The sequence below is a fragment of the Pseudorca crassidens genome, chromosome 15 (genome assembly GCF_039906515.1).
Source record: "Pseudorca crassidens isolate mPseCra1 chromosome 15, mPseCra1.hap1, whole genome shotgun sequence".
NCBI lineage: Eukaryota > Metazoa > Chordata > Mammalia > Artiodactyla > Delphinidae > Pseudorca > Pseudorca crassidens.
The window spans coordinates 44781051-44800233 of NC_090310.1; the positions used below are offsets into that span (position 1 = coordinate 44781051).

A 19183-nucleotide genomic window follows, 5' to 3' on the forward strand; every position below is an offset into this window, starting at 1 on the left:
TTGACAGATCTGACGGATGCTGGTCAGGCAGTTCCACAGATGTCCATAACTTTGGGTCTGACCGATGCTTCTCACCGTCAGTCTGGGGTTGGGAGTTTTGGAAAGAAAACCGTGGAGGCGAGGTCCCCTTCTCATGACAGCATATCACCCGACCTGTTACTGGGGAAGTTAACCTTGATCATGTGGGGAAGGTATCATCACAATCCAAAATTGTGAATTTGCAGTTTTCCCTTTCCAGACTATTTGTCGGAAGGGAGTTGCCATGACCAGCCCACCCTCAGCGGGAGGGGGTTGAGTACCACACCACCTCCTGGAGTGAAGGCTATCAGAGAATTGGGGGGCATCTGCTAAAACCACCACGGCGATTAAGATTATGTGGGGGGAGACACTTGGAGGGCTGTGCAGAATATCCAGTCAGTCCCTAGAGCCACGGTGGTCACCTGCGCAGCTGTTCCTGTGCTGTTCTCATGGTGGTTTTCCATTCCTCCCCTTCCTTCTGCGTTTATTAATCAGAATTCTTCTGTAGGGAAGCGTTTTTCCCTTCTCTCATCAAGGCCTTACTCTTTTTTTTTTTTTTGAGCGTTCTAGTTTTATTTTATTTTATTCTTTTAGCCGTGCTGTGCGGCATGAGGGATCCCAACCAGGGACCGAATCCGTGCCCCCTGCATTGGGAGCGTGGAGCCTTAACCACTGGACCTCCAGGGAAGTCCCAAGGCCTTACCCTTGACAGCTGGAGGCAGCATGGAGCCCTGTATGAGAGCAGGACTCTGCGGGCCAGATCTCAGCTCTGCCACCGCCTCCCGTGGCCCATTGGGGTGTGGGCAGGTGGCACCAGGCGCGGGAAGTGTTGAACCCTGTGTGGCCCCCAGCGAGTGTTGGTGGTCGTCACCTCGTTTACATGGAGGTTTACCTCTCAGTCCCCCAAAGCCAGCAAACAGTCAGCAGGTGGAAGTAGACGTGTCCATCCATCTATCCCGTTGTGTTGACCGTGCCGTTTGCACTGAGTACTTAGTGCAGGTATCAGAAGCTGTTCATCCTGCAGGGCTGCTTCACCCCATGTGAGCGATACGGTCTCCTCCTCGAGGGCGTGGCTGGGAAGAGGCCCCGCCAAGCTCAGACCTGGCTCTGTCTGTCCTGGGAGTCTGTTCCCCACGACTGCCCCTCCCTGCCTCCCTACCTCAGGCAGTGGTTCGTTTCCATCCCCTTGGGGACTCCAGAAGGGCAGTGAACAGACTACTTTCGAAGGGCCCCCACTACGGGGCTGCCCCTGGAAAGCTGAGGTTGGCCAAGGCTGAAGGGAGTGAGCCCATTTTAGGGATGTGCAGGTAAGTGCAGGGTTGACTGAGCGAAGCCCCTAAGAAGGTCTTCCCGGCACCGGACTCTTCTCATGTGTGGGGTGGAATGCACAGTCTAAGATGCTTCCTTTTGCTTCCTCAGCGCATCTACTATCTTTCCTTGGAATTCTACATGGGCCGCACACTACAGAACACGATGGTGAACCTGGGCCTTCAGAACGCCTGTGACGAAGCCATCTATCAGGTATGGGTCCTTGGGGACAGGATGCTAGGTGGCCTCTCGTGGGCACTGAGTCTTAATCCAGGCCCTGCAGAGGTGAGCGCTGCCATCTGGGACGGGAGAAATGGCTCGGGCGTCGGGGAGAATGGGTTGGTGGGCGACACTCCTGCTCAAGGGGAGAAAGCACAAGTGGATGGGAGCTAATGCATTGGAGGGCAAGGACTGGGTGCGTCCCGATGCCAAGGCTTGACGCTTCTAGACCTTTGCACTCCGTACCCCAACCCCAGGCGGGTTTACCACGTGGCAGAAATGGTTGGTATCGTCCCATTTCTCTCCACTTTATTGAGCCAGTGACCCACCGCCAGCTCCCCTCCCCCACCCCAAGACACTGGTCCTGCCGTCTAGTTATAAAATTGCCCTTTCTCCCCTGCTCAGAGTAAACACTGCCTGTGCCTGAGCTTCATCTTTGACAGCTGTTCACTCAGAGGCCTCCCCCTTTCACGGTTGATTTGCAGTTTTAGGGCAGAGCTGGAATAGGCCGTGTCTGTTTACTGTGTGTGTACCCCCTCTGTGGACACTGTCTCCCTCCCGCGCCGGACGCTCAGTGTAGGATTTCTAGAGTGTGAATGGGCAGCACCCCTGCCCTTTGCACGTATGTGGAAGGGTCCTCACCAGAGTCGTTCCTTCCCCCAGCACCTGCCCCTGCCTTTGCTTTTGTTTGGTTTTGGTGTTGGGGTGGGAGGTGCTCTGGGGGCTTTGTTGGAAGCAGGGTGGTGTGAGCCTCCTGTGGCTGTCAGGTCCTGACATCACAGGGGCTCCTGTCTCCCCTCCAGGACTTAGGGGAGCCAAGCATCTGGGACAAGTAGTTTCAGTTGGCACAATAAAAACTTGGAAAAATAATTGACTCCCCCAAATAGGAACCTTAGGCTCACAGTTATCTAAAAAGATGGAGGTTATCCTCCCAGGTGATTTGTCATTTGAGTTTCATTTACTGACTGTGAATGTTAGAACATGTCTATAAGGACCACAGAACGGTGGAGTTTACAGTCGTATAAAGCATTTCAGTTTTTGAAACATTTTCTCTGTATATTTCTTACAGGTAGTAAATATTTTAGGGAATGTTTATACCATAAATATGCATTATCTGTTTATAATGTTTTTAAAATATTTACTTAAAGTGGTTGTTTATTATTCCTGAAGCCAATTTTTTTTTTTTTTTTTTTGGTCGCACTGCAGGCTTGTGGGATCTTAGTTCCCCGACCAAGGATTGAACCCTGGCTCTTGGCAAGGAGATCACAGAGTCTTAATCACTGGATCACCAGGGAATTCCCTGTTTATAATTTTCACTACACAAATAAGATGTTAATTATAGAAACTTAGAAAACACAAGGAGGCATATATCTTTCTAAACATTGTACATTTTTTTTCCCTAAAAATGGTATTTCACTTGCCATTTGGCTTTTAATTAAGCTTGTGTTTGAAAAGTTTCCATGATGACAGAACTTGAGCATCTTCAGGCACACGTTTGCCTGGCCTTCCTTCCAGGCACAAGGCGGGTACCAGACGCCGTGGGTGGGACTGTCAGTGATGCAGGGCTGGAGGCCTCCTCCCTCCAGGCTCCCCAGTTACAGTGCAGTGTCAAAAATAAAACATGCTGCCGCTGCATCACCCAGGGCTAGTTCTGGGAGCGGGTTGCACTAAAAACTAGAAATTCAGAAGAAGCCAGTGTCTCCTGATTGAGCTATCAAGGACACGTTTAAAATTTTTTTATTGTAGAAAACTTTATATATGGAAATTGAGTGACTGTTACGATGAACTTCTTCCACATACCATCACCTGGCTTCGCCAGTCCGTAAGCCCAAGTCCTGGCCGGTCTTGTTTCCCTTATGCCCCCACCACTCCCAGATTGTTTAAGCCAATGTCAAATATAATATTTCACTTGTAAATATTTCAATGGATATTTTTAAAGATAGGGTCATACCATCATGACCTGTAAAATAGTAACAATTCTGTAATATCAGTTTTTCAGGCAGTGTACGAATTTCTCTGATCGCCTTAAAAGTTTTTTAAATAGTATGTTCAGAAACTTAGTTGCATCTGTGCAACTATGAGCATAATCTATGAGCGTTTCCTCTTTTTTAATTTGTCTGCCTTGCAGTGTATTTGTTGAAACTGGGTTTGTTCTGTAGAGTGTCCCCAGCTTGTGTTTAACCTGCTGCTTTGTCCAAAAGAGACACAGACTTATGTTCTGAAAACTATAAAACATTGTTGAGAGAAAGAAAACCTAAAAATGGAAAGACATCCCCTGTTAATGGCTTGGAAGACTTAATGTTAAGATTGCAGGGACTTCCCCGGTGACACAGTGGTTAAGAATCCACCTGCCAGTGCAGGGGACACGGGTTTGATCCCTGGTCTGGGAAGATCCCACATGCCGTGGAGCAGCTAAGCTCGCGAGCCACAGCTCCTGAGCCTGTGTGTCACAACTACTGAGGCCCATGTGCCCTAGAACCCAGGCACTGCACCTACTGAGCCCATGTGCCGTAACTACTGAAGCCCACATACTCTAGGGCCCACGTGCTGCAACTACTGAAGCCCGCGTGCCTAGAGCCCGTGCTTTGCCACAAGAGAAGCCACCGCACCACAACGAAGATTAGCCCCCGCTCACCGCAACTAGAGAAAGCCCACGTGCAGCAACAAAGACCCACGCGGCCAAAGAAATAAAGATTGCGAGACTCCCCAGACTGATCTAGACTCATTGCTGTCCCCAGTAAAATTCCATTTGGCTTCTTTGCAGAGATTGACAAGCTGATTTTAAAATCCAGATGCAGATGCAACAGATCAGGATTAATTAAAACATCTTGAGAAAGAAGAACAAAGTTGGAGGACTCACATTTCCAATTTCAAAACTCACTACAAAGCTACAGGTGTGGTCCTGGCATAAGGACAGACAAAGCAGTGGGATAAAATTGAGAATCAAGAAATAAACCCTCACATTTATAATTGATTTTTTTTCCAATTAAAAAAAATTGAGATAAAATATACATAATGTAAATTTACCATATTAATTGTTTTTAAGTGTACAGTTCAGTGGTATTAAGTACATTTATATCATTGTGCCACCGTCACTACCGTCCATCTCCAGAACTCTTTCATCTTGTAAAACTGAGACTCTATATCCATTATATACTACCTCCCCATTCTCCCCTTCTCCCAGCCCTTGACCACCACCATCCTACTTTCTGTCTCTGAATTTGGTACTCTGGGTACCTCACATAAGTGAAAACATACAATATTTGTCGTTCTGTGACTGGCTTAATATCTCCAGGGCTCATCTGTGTTGTAGCATATGTCAGAATCTTTTTCAGGCTGGATGAATAATAGTCCGCTGTATGTATATACCACATTTTGTTTATCCATTCATCTGTCCTTGGACATTTGGATTGCTTCAACCTTTTAGCTACTGTGAATAATGCTGTTAAGCACGAGTATACAAATACCTCTTCAAAGCCCTGCTTTCAGTTCTTCTGTGTGTATATATAGAAGTGGGATTGCTGGGTCATAAGGTGATTCTGTTTCGCTTTTTGAGGGATCACCATACTGTCTTCCAGAGCAGCTGCACCCCTTTATATTCTCACTAACAGTGTAAAAGATTCCAGTTTCTCCACATCCTCACAAACACTTACCATTTTATTTATTTCTTTTTTTTTTAATAGTAGCCATTCTAATGGGTGTGAGGTGATATCTCATTGTGATTTTAATTAACATTTCCTTAAAGATTAGTGATGTTGAGTGTCTTTTCACGTGCTTATTGGCCATCTGTATGTCTTCTTTTGGAGAAATGTCTATTCAAGTACTTTGTCCATTATTGAACTGGGTTGCTTGGTGTTTTTATTGTTGAGTTTTAGGAGTTCTCTATCTATTCTGTATATTAATCCCTTATCAGATATGTAGTTTGTGCAGATATGTTCTCTGATTCTGTGGGTTGCCTTTTCACTCTTGTTGATAATGTCTTTTTAAAAAAAATTATTTAATATTTATTTAGGGACTTCCCTGGTGGTCCAGTGGGTAAGACTCTGCGCTCCCAATGCAGGGGGCCTGGGTTCTATCCCTGGTCGGGGAACTAAATTCTTCATGCATGATGCAACTAAGAGTCTGCGTGCTGCAACTAAAAAGATCCCGCATGCTGGAACTAAAGATCCCTCATGCCACAATGAAGATCCCTCATGCCACAACTAAGACCCGGCACAGCCAAAATAAATAAATTAATTAATTTTAAAAATGGTTAAGATAGTAGGTTTTTTAAAAATTATTTATTTATTTGGCTGTGCTGGGCCTTAGATGCGGCATGCGGGATCATTGTTGCCACGTGCAGGATCTTCGTTACAGCATGCGAGATCTTTAGTTAAGGCATGCGGGACCTAGTTCCCTGACCAGGGGTTGAACGTGGGGCCCCTGCATTAGGAGCGCGGAGTCTTAACCACTGGAACACCAGGGAAGTTGCGATAATGTCTTTTGATGCACAAAAGGTTTTAATTTTCATGAAGTCCAGTTTTATTTTGTTGCCTGTGCTTTTTTTTTTAATAAAAATTTTTGCATTATTATTATTTTTTATTTATTTTTTTTGGCCGCACCGTGCGGCATGTGGGATCTTAGTTCCCCGACTAGGGATTGAACCCACACACCCTGCATTGGAAGTGCGGAGTCTTAACCACTGGACCGCCAGGGAAGTCCCCGTTGCCTGTGGTTTTGGTGTCATATATGGTCAACTGATTTTTTTTTTTTAAAGGAAAAGTGTACCAAAACAATTCAATAGAGAAAGAATAAATAAACGGTGCTAAGATGCTTAGACATCTCCTTGCAAATGAATGAAGTTGGATCCCTACCTCACACTACATATAAAATTAACTCAAAGTGGATCAGAGACTTAAGTGTAAGAGCTAAAAATATAAAATTCTTAGAAAAATATATACAAGTACATCTTCATGATTTGGCAATGGGTTCTTAGAAATGACACCAAAAGTACAAGCAGCAAAAGAAAAAAATAGGTAAATTGGACAAAGGACATCAAAGGGCATAATGAAGAAAGTTAAAAGACAATGTACAGGGCTTCCCTGGTGGCGCAGTGGTTGAGAGTCCGCCTGCCAATGCAGGGAACACGGGTTTGTGCCCCGGTCCGGGAAGATCCCACATGCCGCGGAGCAGCTGGGCCCGTGAGCCATGGCCGCTGAGCCTGCGCCTCCGGAGCCTGTGCTCCGCAACGGAAGAGGCCACAACAGTGAGAAGCCCGCGTATTGGAAAAAAAAAAAAAAGATAATCTACAAAATGGGAGAAAATATTTGTAAATTATAAATCTGATAAGGGTCTAGTATCCAGAATGTATTAAGAACTCTTACATCCAAATAACAGAACGACAGACACAAAAGTTGCTCAGCGTCATTAATCATCAGGGACATGCAAATCAAAACCACAGTGAAATACTACTTCACACCGACTAGAATGGCTGTAATCATAAAGACAGAGAACAAGTGTTGGTGAGGATATGGAGAAACTGGAACCCTCATATGCTGCTATGTTGAGAAGCTAGTGTATTAAATTAAGAATATGCAAATTATGCCAGCTGAAAGAGGAGGCACAAGCCACCCACGTGGGGTCGGCATCCATGCTCCCACTTTGGGGAAAGACACACCCTGGGATCACTTTGATTGAAGGTGCAGTTGCAATACACCCACACGCAGTAGGTAAAGTCACAAGACTGGTTGCTTACAGAAATGGGGGTTGGGGGGAAGAGCAGTCCTCTGTCACAGGTTGCCAGCAAGCAGGAGATAGAGAGCAGGGCAGTAAGCACTTAGTACTTACAAGGTGGTTTCAGGCCCAATTCTAAGTGGTTATTTTAAAAGGTTATTTTTTACTGGGAAAAGCAAAGTGGGAACGTGGGTTGGCAATCCTCAGCTTGAGTCCTTATCTAAATGTCCAGACTCTGAATGTGAGCAGGGCTGTCATACTGTAAAATGCCGAGGCAGCAACTCATCATCACATCTGGTAGGAAAGTAAAATGGTGGAGCCACTTTGGAAAATAGTCTGGCAACTACTCAAAAGGTTAAGCATAGAATTACCGCGTAACCCAGCAATTCCGCTCCAAGGGTTATATTGAGAAAAATGAAAACATACTTCTAGTGGGGGGGGAGGGATAAATCAGGAGTTTGGGATGAACATACACACACTACTGTACATAAGATAGATAACCAACCACGACCTACTGTATAGCACAGGGAACTCTACTTAATATTCTGTGATAACCTATATGAGGAAAGAATCTAAAAAAGAGTGAATATATGTATAACTGAATCAGTTTGCTGTATAACTGAAACTAACACAACATTGTAAATCAACTATACACAAATAAATTAAAATTAAAAAAAAAGAGGGCTTCCCTGGTGGCGCAGTGGTTGAGAGTCTGCTGATGCAGGGGACGTGGGTTCGTGCCCCGGTCCGGGAGGATCCCACGTGCCGCGGAGTGGCTGGGCCCGTGAGCCATGGCCGCTGAGCCTGCATGTCCGGAGCCTGTGCTCCACAATGGGAGAGGCCACGACAGTAAGAGGCCCGCGTACCGCAAAAAAAAAAAACAAACAAAAAAAGAAAGCATACATCTATACAAAAAATTGTACATGAATGTTCATAGCAGCATTATTCATAATAGCCAAAAGGTGAATACAACCAGGTGTCTTTCAATGTGGCATGGCCATACAGCGGACTGCTACACTGTGATAAAAGTACTGACACAGGCTACAACATGGATAAACCCGGACAATAGTATTCTAATTGTAAGGAGCCAGATACAAAAGGCCGCATATTGTATGTCTCCATTTACAAGAAATGTCCAGAACAGGCAAGTTTATACAAACAAAAAGTAGAAAAATGAGGGAGGGGGAAATAGGGAGTGACTGCTACTGAGTAGGGAGTTTCTTTCTGGGGGGATGAAGTTCTAAAACTGGATAGTGGTGATAGTTGTACAGCTTTGTGAATATGCTAAAAACCATCAACTTGTTCGCTTTTGTGGTCTGTGGGTTATGACTCAATAAGAAAAAGTCAGGTTGTTAAGAGAGCTCTGTTGTGCTCAGTTTCCGTCTTTGGTTCTGAAGCCCACTTTAGGAAGGTTTTTTTTTTTTCCTTTATTATTATTTATTTATTTATTTGGTTGCGCCGGGTCTTAATTGTGGCTGGCAGGCTCCTTAGTTGTGGCATGCAAACTCTTAGTTGTGACATGCAAACCCTTAGTTACAGCATGCATGTGTGGTCTAGTTCCCTGACCAGGGATCTAACCCGGGACCCCTGCATTGGGAGTGCAGACTCTTCACCACTGCGCCACCAGGGAAGTCCCAGGAAGGTTTCAGACTTTGTGTCAATTAGCTACTTCTGTGCCTCTTCTGAATGCTCTCAAAGTCAAGGCAAAATTTGCCTTCCTAGGCTGAGTTGTGCCTACAGCATTCCAGGTAAAAACGTAAAGGAACAAAACATCTTGCCCACATGCACCCTGGGCCTGTCCTCCTTGAGTGTCTGGTCTCTGAGCTAAGAGACATGTCAGGAGTAAGAGGTTCCAGCGTCAGGTTTGGAAAATGTGGCAGTTAAACACGTTTCTTAATGTTGAGCTGGTAACGTGTTATTAGGTACATCCTATAACCCCCACACACCCAACATATTTTGGTGGAGCACACTCTTTGAAATTGCTGTAGGAGTCAGTATTTTGAAATTTCAAATTGGAAATTTGGAAGTCAGTGTTTTGAAATCTTAATCAGATTGTTGTTATGTGTTAACACCACTTGATTTAATAGATACTAAATCATTTCTTTATGACTAATGTTTTTAATTTTCTCACAACTTAGCTTCCACCCTTTGCAGTTTGTCAGATCCTCAAAGTGTGGTCTGGAGACCCCCGGGGTCCCTGAGACCTTTCCAAGGGGTCCTCTGAGTCAGAACTATTTATTCTTATTCGCACGAGTCTATGTACAGTAGGCTTTCCAGGGGCTCTCTGTGTGTGATATCTTAACAGATTGAATGCCATTAAAGAGATATATAAAAATGTAGAACACTGCCACCCTTTTCATTATTTTTTTTGGTTGTTTTTAAAAATGTTATTTTCCATTACTTCAAAAAATTATACTTCAAAAAATTTCTCCATTTTAATTTCTAATTTGATAAATACTGATAGATATAATCTCAATAAACAGTAACTCTTTAGGTCTTCCTGAAATCAAAAAGTTTAGAAACCACTGATCAGGGTAATTAATGAGGGAATTCCCTGGCGGTCCAGTTAGGACTCTGTGCTTTCATTGTGGAGGGTGAGGGTTCAGTCACTGTTCGGGGAACTAAGATCCCACAAGCCATGTGGCATAGCCAAAAAAAAAAAAAAAAAAAGTAATTAATAAGCAATTTGTCAAGTTTAATACACTAAAGCCAGATTAATGGCTTTATCTCAATTATCCTAATTGAGAGCCTTAAGATCTGCATTCTTTTATTTATTTGTTTGTTTATTTATTTTTGGCTGCGGTGGGTCTTCATTGCTGCGCTGGCGTTCTCTCGTTGTGCTGAGCGGGGGCTACTCTTCATTGCGGTGCTTGGGCTACTCATTGCAGTGGCTTCTCTTGTTGCAGAACATGGGCTCTAGGCGTGCAGGCTTCAGTAGTTGTGACACGCAGGCTCCGTAGTTGTGGCGCACGGGCTTAGTTGCTCCGTAGCATGTGGGATCTTCCCAGACCAGGGCTCGAACCTGTGTCCCCTGTGTTGGCAGACGGATTCTTAATCACTGCGCCACCAGGGAAGCCCCAAGATCTGCATTTTTGAATGGTTTTAAATCAGGTGCTTTCTCTCATGTTTAACGTACCATATCTGTTTCACAAGATTGTTTGAATGCAGTTGAAATAGATAGGAAAAGTGCTTTTAGGTTTTGGCTTTAAAAGATGTCATGTAGGGCCTCCCCAGTGGCGCAGTGGTTGAGAGTCTGCCTGCCGATGCAGGGGACACGGGTTCGTGCCCAGGTCTGGGAAGATCCCAAATGCCGCGGAGCAGCTGGGCCCGTGAGCCATGGCCGCTGAGCCTGCGCGTCTGGAGCCTGTGCTCCTCAACGGGAGAGGCCACAACAGTGAGACGCCCGCGTACTGCAAAAAAAAAAAAAAAAGATGTCATGTAAATATCATTAGACTGTGGGAAAGTAGAGAGTTACTAAAAGCATTGGCTTCTTTTTAGGATACGTGTTATAATCTGTCCACTATAAGTAGGTTAATAACGCGGCAGTCAGTATCTCTGGCTATTAAACCACGTCTCATTTTGACTGTTAATTCTTAAGTCATTCGGCAGCTTTTGAAATACCTGGAAGCTTTCATTTTCATGCATTGATTATACACCAGATTTTTTAAAAATTGAAGTATACTTGGTTTATAATGTGTTAGTTTCAGGTGTACAGCAAAGTGACTCAGTTTTATTTTTTTTCAATTATTTTCCATTATAGGTTAATACAAGATATTGAATATAGTTCCCTGTGCTACACAGTAAATCCTTGTTGTTTATTTTATATATGGTAGCGTGCATCTGTTAATCCCATACTCCTAATTTATCCCTCCCCACTTTCCCCTTTGATAACCATAAGTTTGTTTTCTATTTCTGTGAGTCTGTTCCTGTTTTATAAATATGTTCATTTGTACTATTTTTTAGATTCCATGTATAAGTGATATCATATAATAGTTGTCTTTCTCTGTCTGGCTTACTTCACTTAGTATGATAATCTCTGGGTCCATCCATGTTGCTGCAAATGGCATTATTTCATTCTTTTTTATGGCTGAGTAATATTCCATAGTAGATTATATACCACATCTTCTTCATCTGTTGATGGACATTTAGGTTGCTTCCATGTCTTGACTGTTGTGAATAGTGTTGAAATGAACATTGGAATGCATGTGTCTTTTCCAATTAGAGTTTTTTTCAGATATATGCCCAGGAGTGGGATTGCTGGATCATATGGTGACTCTATATTTAGTTTTTTGAAGAACCTCCAGACTGTTTTCCACAGTGGCTGCACCAATTTACATTCCCACCAACAGTGGAGGAGGGTCCCCTTTCTCCGCATCCTAACACCAGATTTTAATGTTGGATTTGCAAGTCTAAAAGAAGGCAGACTCTAACCTTTGATTGATATAAGCTCATAAGATTTAAATATCTTTCTACCTATCGCTGAGGGAAAATATTAAGTAATATTAAAATGTTACCTCTGTTTTTATTCACAGCTGGGGCTAGACTTGGAAGAACTGGAGGAAATAGAAGAGGATGCCGGCCTGGGGAACGGAGGCTTGGGGAGGCTGGCAGGTAACCCCAGGCTCCTGTCCAGGACAGACCTTTCCTGACACGGTGCCTTGGTCAGAGAGCAGCACGTGGCAAGGCCAAGATCAGCCATGCTCCCAGCACTGGTCCGTGGGGATAGATTGGTCCCTCAGAGTGGATGGGACAGTGTGTCCTCTGGGTCAAAATCTTTGCCACCAGTAGGGGAAAAAAATGCAAATTATATATTCTCTTTCACACAAAGGGCGCTTCATAATTAAGGTGACCAGGCTTGCCAGTATTGGGGAACTGGTGCCAGGAGGGGTTTGCAATATACCAACCACCTCCACAGCCAGTAACTGGGAGAAAGACAGAGGGCTAGAAACACACACGCACGATTTATGAATGTAGCCCAGCGTAAAGCAACTGTTCCTGCTTTACTGCAGTAAACAGATTGCTCTAAAATAGCAGAGCTGTTTCTCTGGGAGCTACTGCTCCTTTGGGCCACCCTATTTGAGAATATACCCAGTTTGAAGTTTGTGGGGTTTTTTTCTGTTTTAATTATTTTCGCCAGCCTTTATGAGGGGGAAGGAGCTGGGTTAAGAACTTGGAAATGGAAACAGCAGTCACAGTGAGATTTGATGTCACTGTGTCCTTCAAGGCTTTTGGGCACAGTGCTTCTGGAGCAGAGATGATCAAGTTCTGTGCTGCCCTTGTGTGTACGGGGCCCTAAAGTGATACACTTTGCATTACTGCCCCTTTTGAGAGCTGTCATTTTGTAAAGGGAACAAATGCCCTAAAATTTATGTGGGTGAGTTGTGTGTATGTGTTTATGTTTTCAGAATTTAAGTTAAATTCTTCAGAAATTATAAGCGCAGCGTATGTTTCTGTCCAACACAGCAGCACCCGGCTCTAGGTTAACCCTCGGCCAGGCGTGCCCCGCCTCCAGGGGAAAGGCCGTGTGTGCCCCACTGGCGGGTGTGGGCTCTGTGTGGCCTGCGAAGGTGAGGTCACACGCACCACGCTAAGCCGTCGCTTCCCGCTGCAGACGGCGTTACAGCGTCCAGGCCGGCAGGCAGAGGGCAGCCCCTCGGGCTTCGGTCCCCTTCGCCCTGACGGCATTCCGTTCAGCGTGGTCATCTCCCCACTTAGTCCTTGCTCAGTCAGTAAAAACTGAAGTAAAAACCCAAGGTCTAGCGAAGCTCCAGGCCGCCCGCCCTGAGGCCGGCGTGTCAGCTCGTGTGCCGTTCCCGCCCCCACGGGTCCTCAGGCCGCATCAGGCTGCTTCGTGTCCACTCCAGGCACCTTTCCTGCCACGGGGCGGCGCCACCGGCCTTCCCCCTGGACTCGTCTGGGCCCCTCTGCTTCCACGGCTCCCCTCGCCGTGCAGACCCGGGACACCCCCAGCCTGCGGTAGCTCGTGTGCGGCGTCCCTCCCGCGAGAATGATTTCCTCAGAGCGAGAGCCCAGGCCTTAGTTTGTGGGTCTTCTTGTTGCTCCTCAGCAGAGGGCCTGACACCCCCAGGTCTGTGCATGTTTGGTAAATTGGCATGTGTCTTATGTGGTGGTGTTTCGTCGTTAAAATTTTGTGTTCTTTTTAATCCACAAGTTTAATGAGGCTGCCTTCTGAATCTTTAATCAAATCATGGTGGTTTGCTTTCAAGACGTTTTGATCGGAGCAAGGGCTCCATTTGGCGGCCCCTTCCGGGGGCCCTGGTGGCACTTTGGCACCTGGGTATTTGGTGCTGTGGGTGCTGAAATGTACATTTGCAGGCCCCACTTCTGTGCCCTCTTTACCAGTATGTGGGCAGATGTTTTGTAATGTTGCTTGGATTTCAAGTAGAACGTGTGAGGGTGGGGCCTGCAGCCTGAGTGAGGGTCCCTAGGAGAACGTTGGCAGGAGGGGACAGTGTGTTGAGATGAGCTGAGTTTGGCAGTGTCCTCCGTGGGATTCGTCCCTCTTCCCACACCCCCAGGTAGCCCCCGTGTTGATGTTGTCTTGTTCTGGCCCCGGGCTCTCAGGCCGAAGGGCATCAGAGTGGGGTTCCATTTTCCTTTTCATGAGACCTGAAGGTGACCGGTCACCACTGGGCCACTGCCTGATGCCCTGGGGGCCGGCCCTCCGGCGCCTACTTGACTTGGCGTCTGGGCCTTGGCTCCAGAGGCCTTGGGTCTACTGATCGTCTTCGATCCCAAGAAGTTCTTTGTGTTTGGACTTTCAGCCTGCTTCCTTGACTCGATGGCCACCTTGGGCCTGGCGGCGTACGGCTATGGAATCCGCTATGAGTTTGGGATTTTCAACCAGAAGATCGTCAATGGCTGGCAGGTGGGTGCGATTTCCTTCCTTTGCTCACTTGCGGCTCTCGTGCGCATGAGAAAATAGCCAGGCACCGTCAGTTCTGTGTTTGGACTTTCTGCTCCTCCTGGAGAGGCTGCGTGCCGGTCCTCGGCAGGGCAGAGGGGGGCAGGTGGGCAGTGCTGGGAGTTCTGGGCACTCCGTGCTTTCCACATCGTCCCCACGGCCGGCAGTGCCCGTCGCCCACATGTGCTCATTGCACACGGCTTCTGTGTGGCGACAGGACGTCTGGTGGGCTGGGGCCAGAGCCCAGCTGGGCCTCACAGGAGACACTGTGGGTTGAGGACGCCACCAGCTGGTGGTGTTTTCTGTCGTCTCTCACAGAGCAAAGGCACCCCCCAGCCCAACCCCACCGCAGAGGAGGATTGGCCTGGAGTCGCTAGGAGAACAGCTATTGCAGGCTTTGCTCCCACCTGCCCTCGCTGACACCAGCGAGGTGGTGGCGTCCTGTGGGGTTAGGGGCTGGACTCTGCAAAGCAGTGTGGCTCTTAGGAAGAATGAGCCTCAATTCTAAAGCGTCAGGCAGAGAAGTAACACGGTCAAGACCCTGCTGGTAAACGGGGAGACTCAAAACGCAGTCCCACCTTCCTTCTCTTAGGTGAGGTGGGCGTTTCCCCTCACTTCGGCATTTCAGAAAGGAAGGCAGCACTCTTCCACTTGGGTGGAGAATAGTTTAAATAATTTGGGGTCTAAAAGTCACAGATAAAGCAGGGCTGGAGTTAGGATCAAAAAGCTGGTAACAGGAAAGTCGTACAGTCTGAACGAAGAAGCTAATGATCGGGGTGATGGAAGTGTCCTCTGTCTTGATGGGGTTTGGGTCACACAGGTGTGTGCAATTGTCGGAACTCACCAATGTTGGCCTTAAGATTTATGCATTTCACTGTGCGTCTGTTAACCTAAAAAATAAGCACTGTGATGGACTGTCCTTAATGACATGCCTGCTGAAGTGTTCAGGGGAAGAGTGGACAGATGTCTGGGATGAACTGCTCACTTTGAAATGCATCAGAAAAGTAATGGATGGATGGAAGGAGACGTGGTTATCAAGTATAGCAAGATGGAAGCAGTGACAGAGCCTAGGTGGAGGGTGTGCAGTTCACTGTCAATTCCTTGGCATTTCTATGTGTTTGAAAACGCTCATAATAAAACGTTAGCCAAGAAAATTATGGCCAAAAGGAAAAGGAAACAAAACAGATTTGTAGCCATTGGTTAATTTATAGAAATACTCCCTGTGACCTTGAAAGGAGAAATGCACTTTTCCTCCTGCCACCTTCTGGGTGATTTTAGTCACAGTTCTTTTTGTTCTTTTTTTTTCTTTTTCTTTTTCTTTTTTTATTTTTTGGCCACACCTCGCTGTATATGGGATCTTAGTTCCCCAAGCAGGGATCGAACCTGCAACCCCTGCATTGGCAATGCGGAGTCTTAACCACTGGACCTCCAGGGAATTTCCTAGTCACAGTTATTTATGTGAGTGTTTCTGTCAGATGTGAGCCAGCCTTTGTACATGTGTGGTCTGTGGCCCATTCTAGCTCTTTCGTAGTCGAGGCGATGTGTGTGTTTGTAAGACAGAGACTCTGAGGCTCCTCCCTGGCTGGTGGGTGTTACGGTCGTAAGGAGGAAGGTTTTGGTGGTGGTTTCTGTCTCTGTCTGTTTGACCACAGACACTTCTTCCTTCTGGTTCCCTGTTCCTGTGCCTCTTGCCATCATGTGTAACAATTTAAAGACAGTCCTAGGTTGATAGGCCGGTGGTAAACTTGCCAACTCCCACGCTTCTGTCAAGGGAGCTGCTCAGTCAGAATGCTTTCAGCGGAGTTTAGCTGTAGCACAAGTAAATGTGGGCAGTGGTCACAAAGCAGCATTGGTGGCCAACGGGGGCCACAGACCAGCCTTCCTATCAGAGAAGGGGCTCCAGAAGGGAGACCCCCTTGCCTCATGCACTTGGGAAGATGCTGCTTCTGCAGACAGCTCATTGAACTGCTCTGTGGAGACAGCCAGGCTCTGATGTTGGAATCTCACTAACGTACAGGAGGTCAGAGGCAGGACCCATCCTGTGATGAGTATCTGCCTGCACCAGGCAGAACAGTCCTGCGGGGAGTTCTGTGGAGATGGGCACAGTGAAGCAGTAACCTCAGCCACGTCACTGTCCTAAAAGCATGACCCAGATGCTCCTTCTGGGGACTTGACTTCCTTCTGTCTGTGACTTGGCCGTCCTGGACGTGTGGTGTAGACAGGGCCATCCTTCTGTCTGTGACTTGGCCGTCCTGGACGTGTGGTGTAGACAGGGCCATCCTTCTGTCTGTGACTTGGCCTTCCTGGACGTGTGGTGTAGACAGGGCCATCCTTCTGTCTCTGTGACTTGGCCTTCCTGGACGTGTGGTGTAGACAGGGCCATCCTTCTCTCTGTGACTTGGCCGTCCTGGACGTGTGGTGTAGACAGGGCCATCCTTCTGTCTGTGACTTGGCCGTCCTGGTCAGGTGACGTCACGTGGATGGAGTCATGCTGTGTGTGGACTCTGCGTAACGTCTCGAGGTTCGTTGATGTGCCCCAGGACTTCTTCCTTTTACTGCTGAATTCAAGCAATTCTTAACGTCTTTTTACTTTGATTTATTCTTCTAATTTTATATGAGTTTTTTCTTTAACAGTCCAAAGTGTTCATTTTTAAACAGAGCCTTGACCAGAATTGGAAACCTTTGCGCTGTAAATAGGCCGCAGTTTTGTTTCCGTGCCGGGCAGCATCGTCTGGATGGTGTGGTCATTGCGGGCGGAGGGCAGGGTCTGCCAGTGCCCGGGACCATCTCCCCCGCCCTCACCTGCCGCCCTTCCAGGTGGAGGAGGCGGATGACTGGCTGCGCTACGGGAACCCCTGGGAGAAGGCGCGGCCGGAGTACATGCTGCCCGTGCACTTCTACGGGCGAGTGGAGCACAGCCCCGAGGGCGTGTGCTGGCTGGACACACAGGTACCACGGGCGCTTCTTGGTGGGTGGGGGGCTGAGCACGGGGACCCTCGGCTCCCCTTGGGGCTTCCCTGTGGGACCCACCTCCGCACGCTCGGTCGGGACTGTCCAGACACCAGCTGTGGAGCCACACTCTGTAGTTTAACGGGAGCACGGCACCCTCGGCCCCCAGCTGGGCCCTGGGGGGCCAGGGCAGGAGCACCGAGTGCTTGGCGGAACGCGGTGCCGTACCGGCGGGTGCACACGCGGAGTCCAGCCCGGGCTCAGAGACCGCGGAGGCGGAGGAGAGCTTCTGGGGGTGGGGATGGGTGGTGGTCGCAATACGTAAGAAAGACGCCACCGCAGCAGTGTGGGCAGTAGAGCATAAACAGGGCAAGCCCGTGAGTCACGGGTCAAGTGAGTCATGCAGACTCAAGTCTTAACTGGGGCTCATGGAGCCAGGGCAGGCTGGCGGCCTACGATGCCAGAATAAGTTGGATTTAATTTGGAAAAGCAGAGAAGGGGGTCTGGTTTTCTAGGTGCGTGTGCTTGTAGATGAATGAAAGGCCTGGAGGCCACTCGGCACCCCAGGCGCCCTGCAGTGAGGGCCTTCCCCTGGGGGACTGGCCGTGGAGAGGGAAGGAGCAGGTTGCAGGTGCTTTGCAGGGCTTGTCAAGGCCAGGCAGGGCTGGGGAGCAGGGCTGCGGGGAGACGGGAAGGGAAGGGTGATACTGGGGCTTTAACCCGGGGCCCTGCCCCATAGTCCTTTGTGGCCATTGGAGCTGCCTTCAGCTTCTGAGGCCGCACACGAAGCACCCCCGGAAGCAGGCCTGAGTGTGAGAAGCCCGTGGGAGGGTCTGTGGTGGAAGTGACCTGAGGCTTGGCCAGAGCAGAGCTGGTGCTTCTGGACAGATGGGGCTTGGGATGGGGGTGGAGGGCAGGTCCGGTGTTTTCTGTCGGGAGGGAGTGTGCAGGCTGCTTTGGTTTTGCTGAAGTTCGAGGTCAAGGTGACAGGAGGAGCCTCGCCGCAGACGTGGGAGATGGTCTGAAATAGCAGCTGTCTGTGGGGAGAGGTTAGGTGAGTCCCGAAATCGCCCACGCAGAGTTGAGTGAGAAGAGGGCAGGTGTGGAGGGGGAGGCCAAGGACACGGGAGGAGGGGCTACCGAGGAGCCAGGTGACAGTCGACTCTGGTGTCGAAAGTAAAGGTAGAGAGGGCCTGGCGTGTGGTCAGGGCCCACCGGAGGCGGCCTCGGGTGCTCCCGGCTCAGGACATGTGCGAGCCAGGGCTGCAGGTGCCAGGGACACGGGGCAGGTTGGGTGTGTTTGAGGAGGAAGGAGCGAAGCCAGAGGAGGGTGGGCCGGTGGGCCGCTTCCTGCGAGGCCGAGCTGCCCCAGCCCGTGGGGGGAGGTGGCCCAGGCCTGGGGACCGTGTCTTCCCTCGGCAGGTGGTGCTGGCCATGCCGTACGACACCCCGGTGCCGGGCTACAAGAACGACACCGTCAACACCATGAGACTGTGGTCCGCCAAGGCGCCCAATGACTTCAAGCTCCATGACTGTGCGTCCCCTCCTGTCCCCATCCGGTGGCTGATCCCAGACCGACCCCGTCTGCACCCACAGCCCACGAGGCTCCCCACTGCGGGAGGGCTGAGGGCAGTTTCCCTGTGAGCCCTGGACTTCCCAGGGACCCCGCGCCGTCCGGAAAGAGCCAGGGGTCTGGGGCGGGGTGTGGGCCGGTCGGCGTAGCAGCTGTGGGACGCCTTCTGCTCGGAAACGCTGTCCTCAGACCGATCAGGGCACATGAGGGCCTCGGCAGGCACGCGGGTCCTGACTCCGCTCTCTGCCCTCAGTCAACGTGGGCGGCTACATCGAGGCGGTCCTGGACCGGAACCTGGCCGAGAACATCTCCAGAGTCCTGTATCCCAACGACAACGTGAGTAGCTGCTGCAGGTGGTCCTCGTCCGCGCCGTTCCTCCAGTGCAGGAAGCACCCCTGCAGGGCTGGGCTCCAGAAGGGCCCCTGTGCTGGCCTCAGGCTTGTCAGGTGAGGCCACGAGAGTGACCTCCTCAGAGTGAG

General features: G+C 48.8%; 1 protein-coding gene across 1 annotated transcript in view; it reads left to right on the forward strand.

Moving 5' to 3' along the window:
- PYGB (glycogen phosphorylase B) overlaps positions 1–19183 on the forward strand; it is a 53618-nt gene that overhangs the window by 17048 nt on the left and 17387 nt on the right. The window contains exons 2-7 of the mRNA XM_067707427.1: positions 1438–1539; positions 11790–11868; positions 14043–14146; positions 17000–17131; positions 18554–18665; positions 18958–19040. Coding sequence (XP_067563528.1) covers positions 1438–1539; positions 11790–11868; positions 14043–14146; positions 17000–17131; positions 18554–18665; positions 18958–19040 — 612 coding nt within the window. The remainder of the gene's footprint in view (positions 1–1437; positions 1540–11789; positions 11869–14042; positions 14147–16999; positions 17132–18553; positions 18666–18957; positions 19041–19183) is intronic.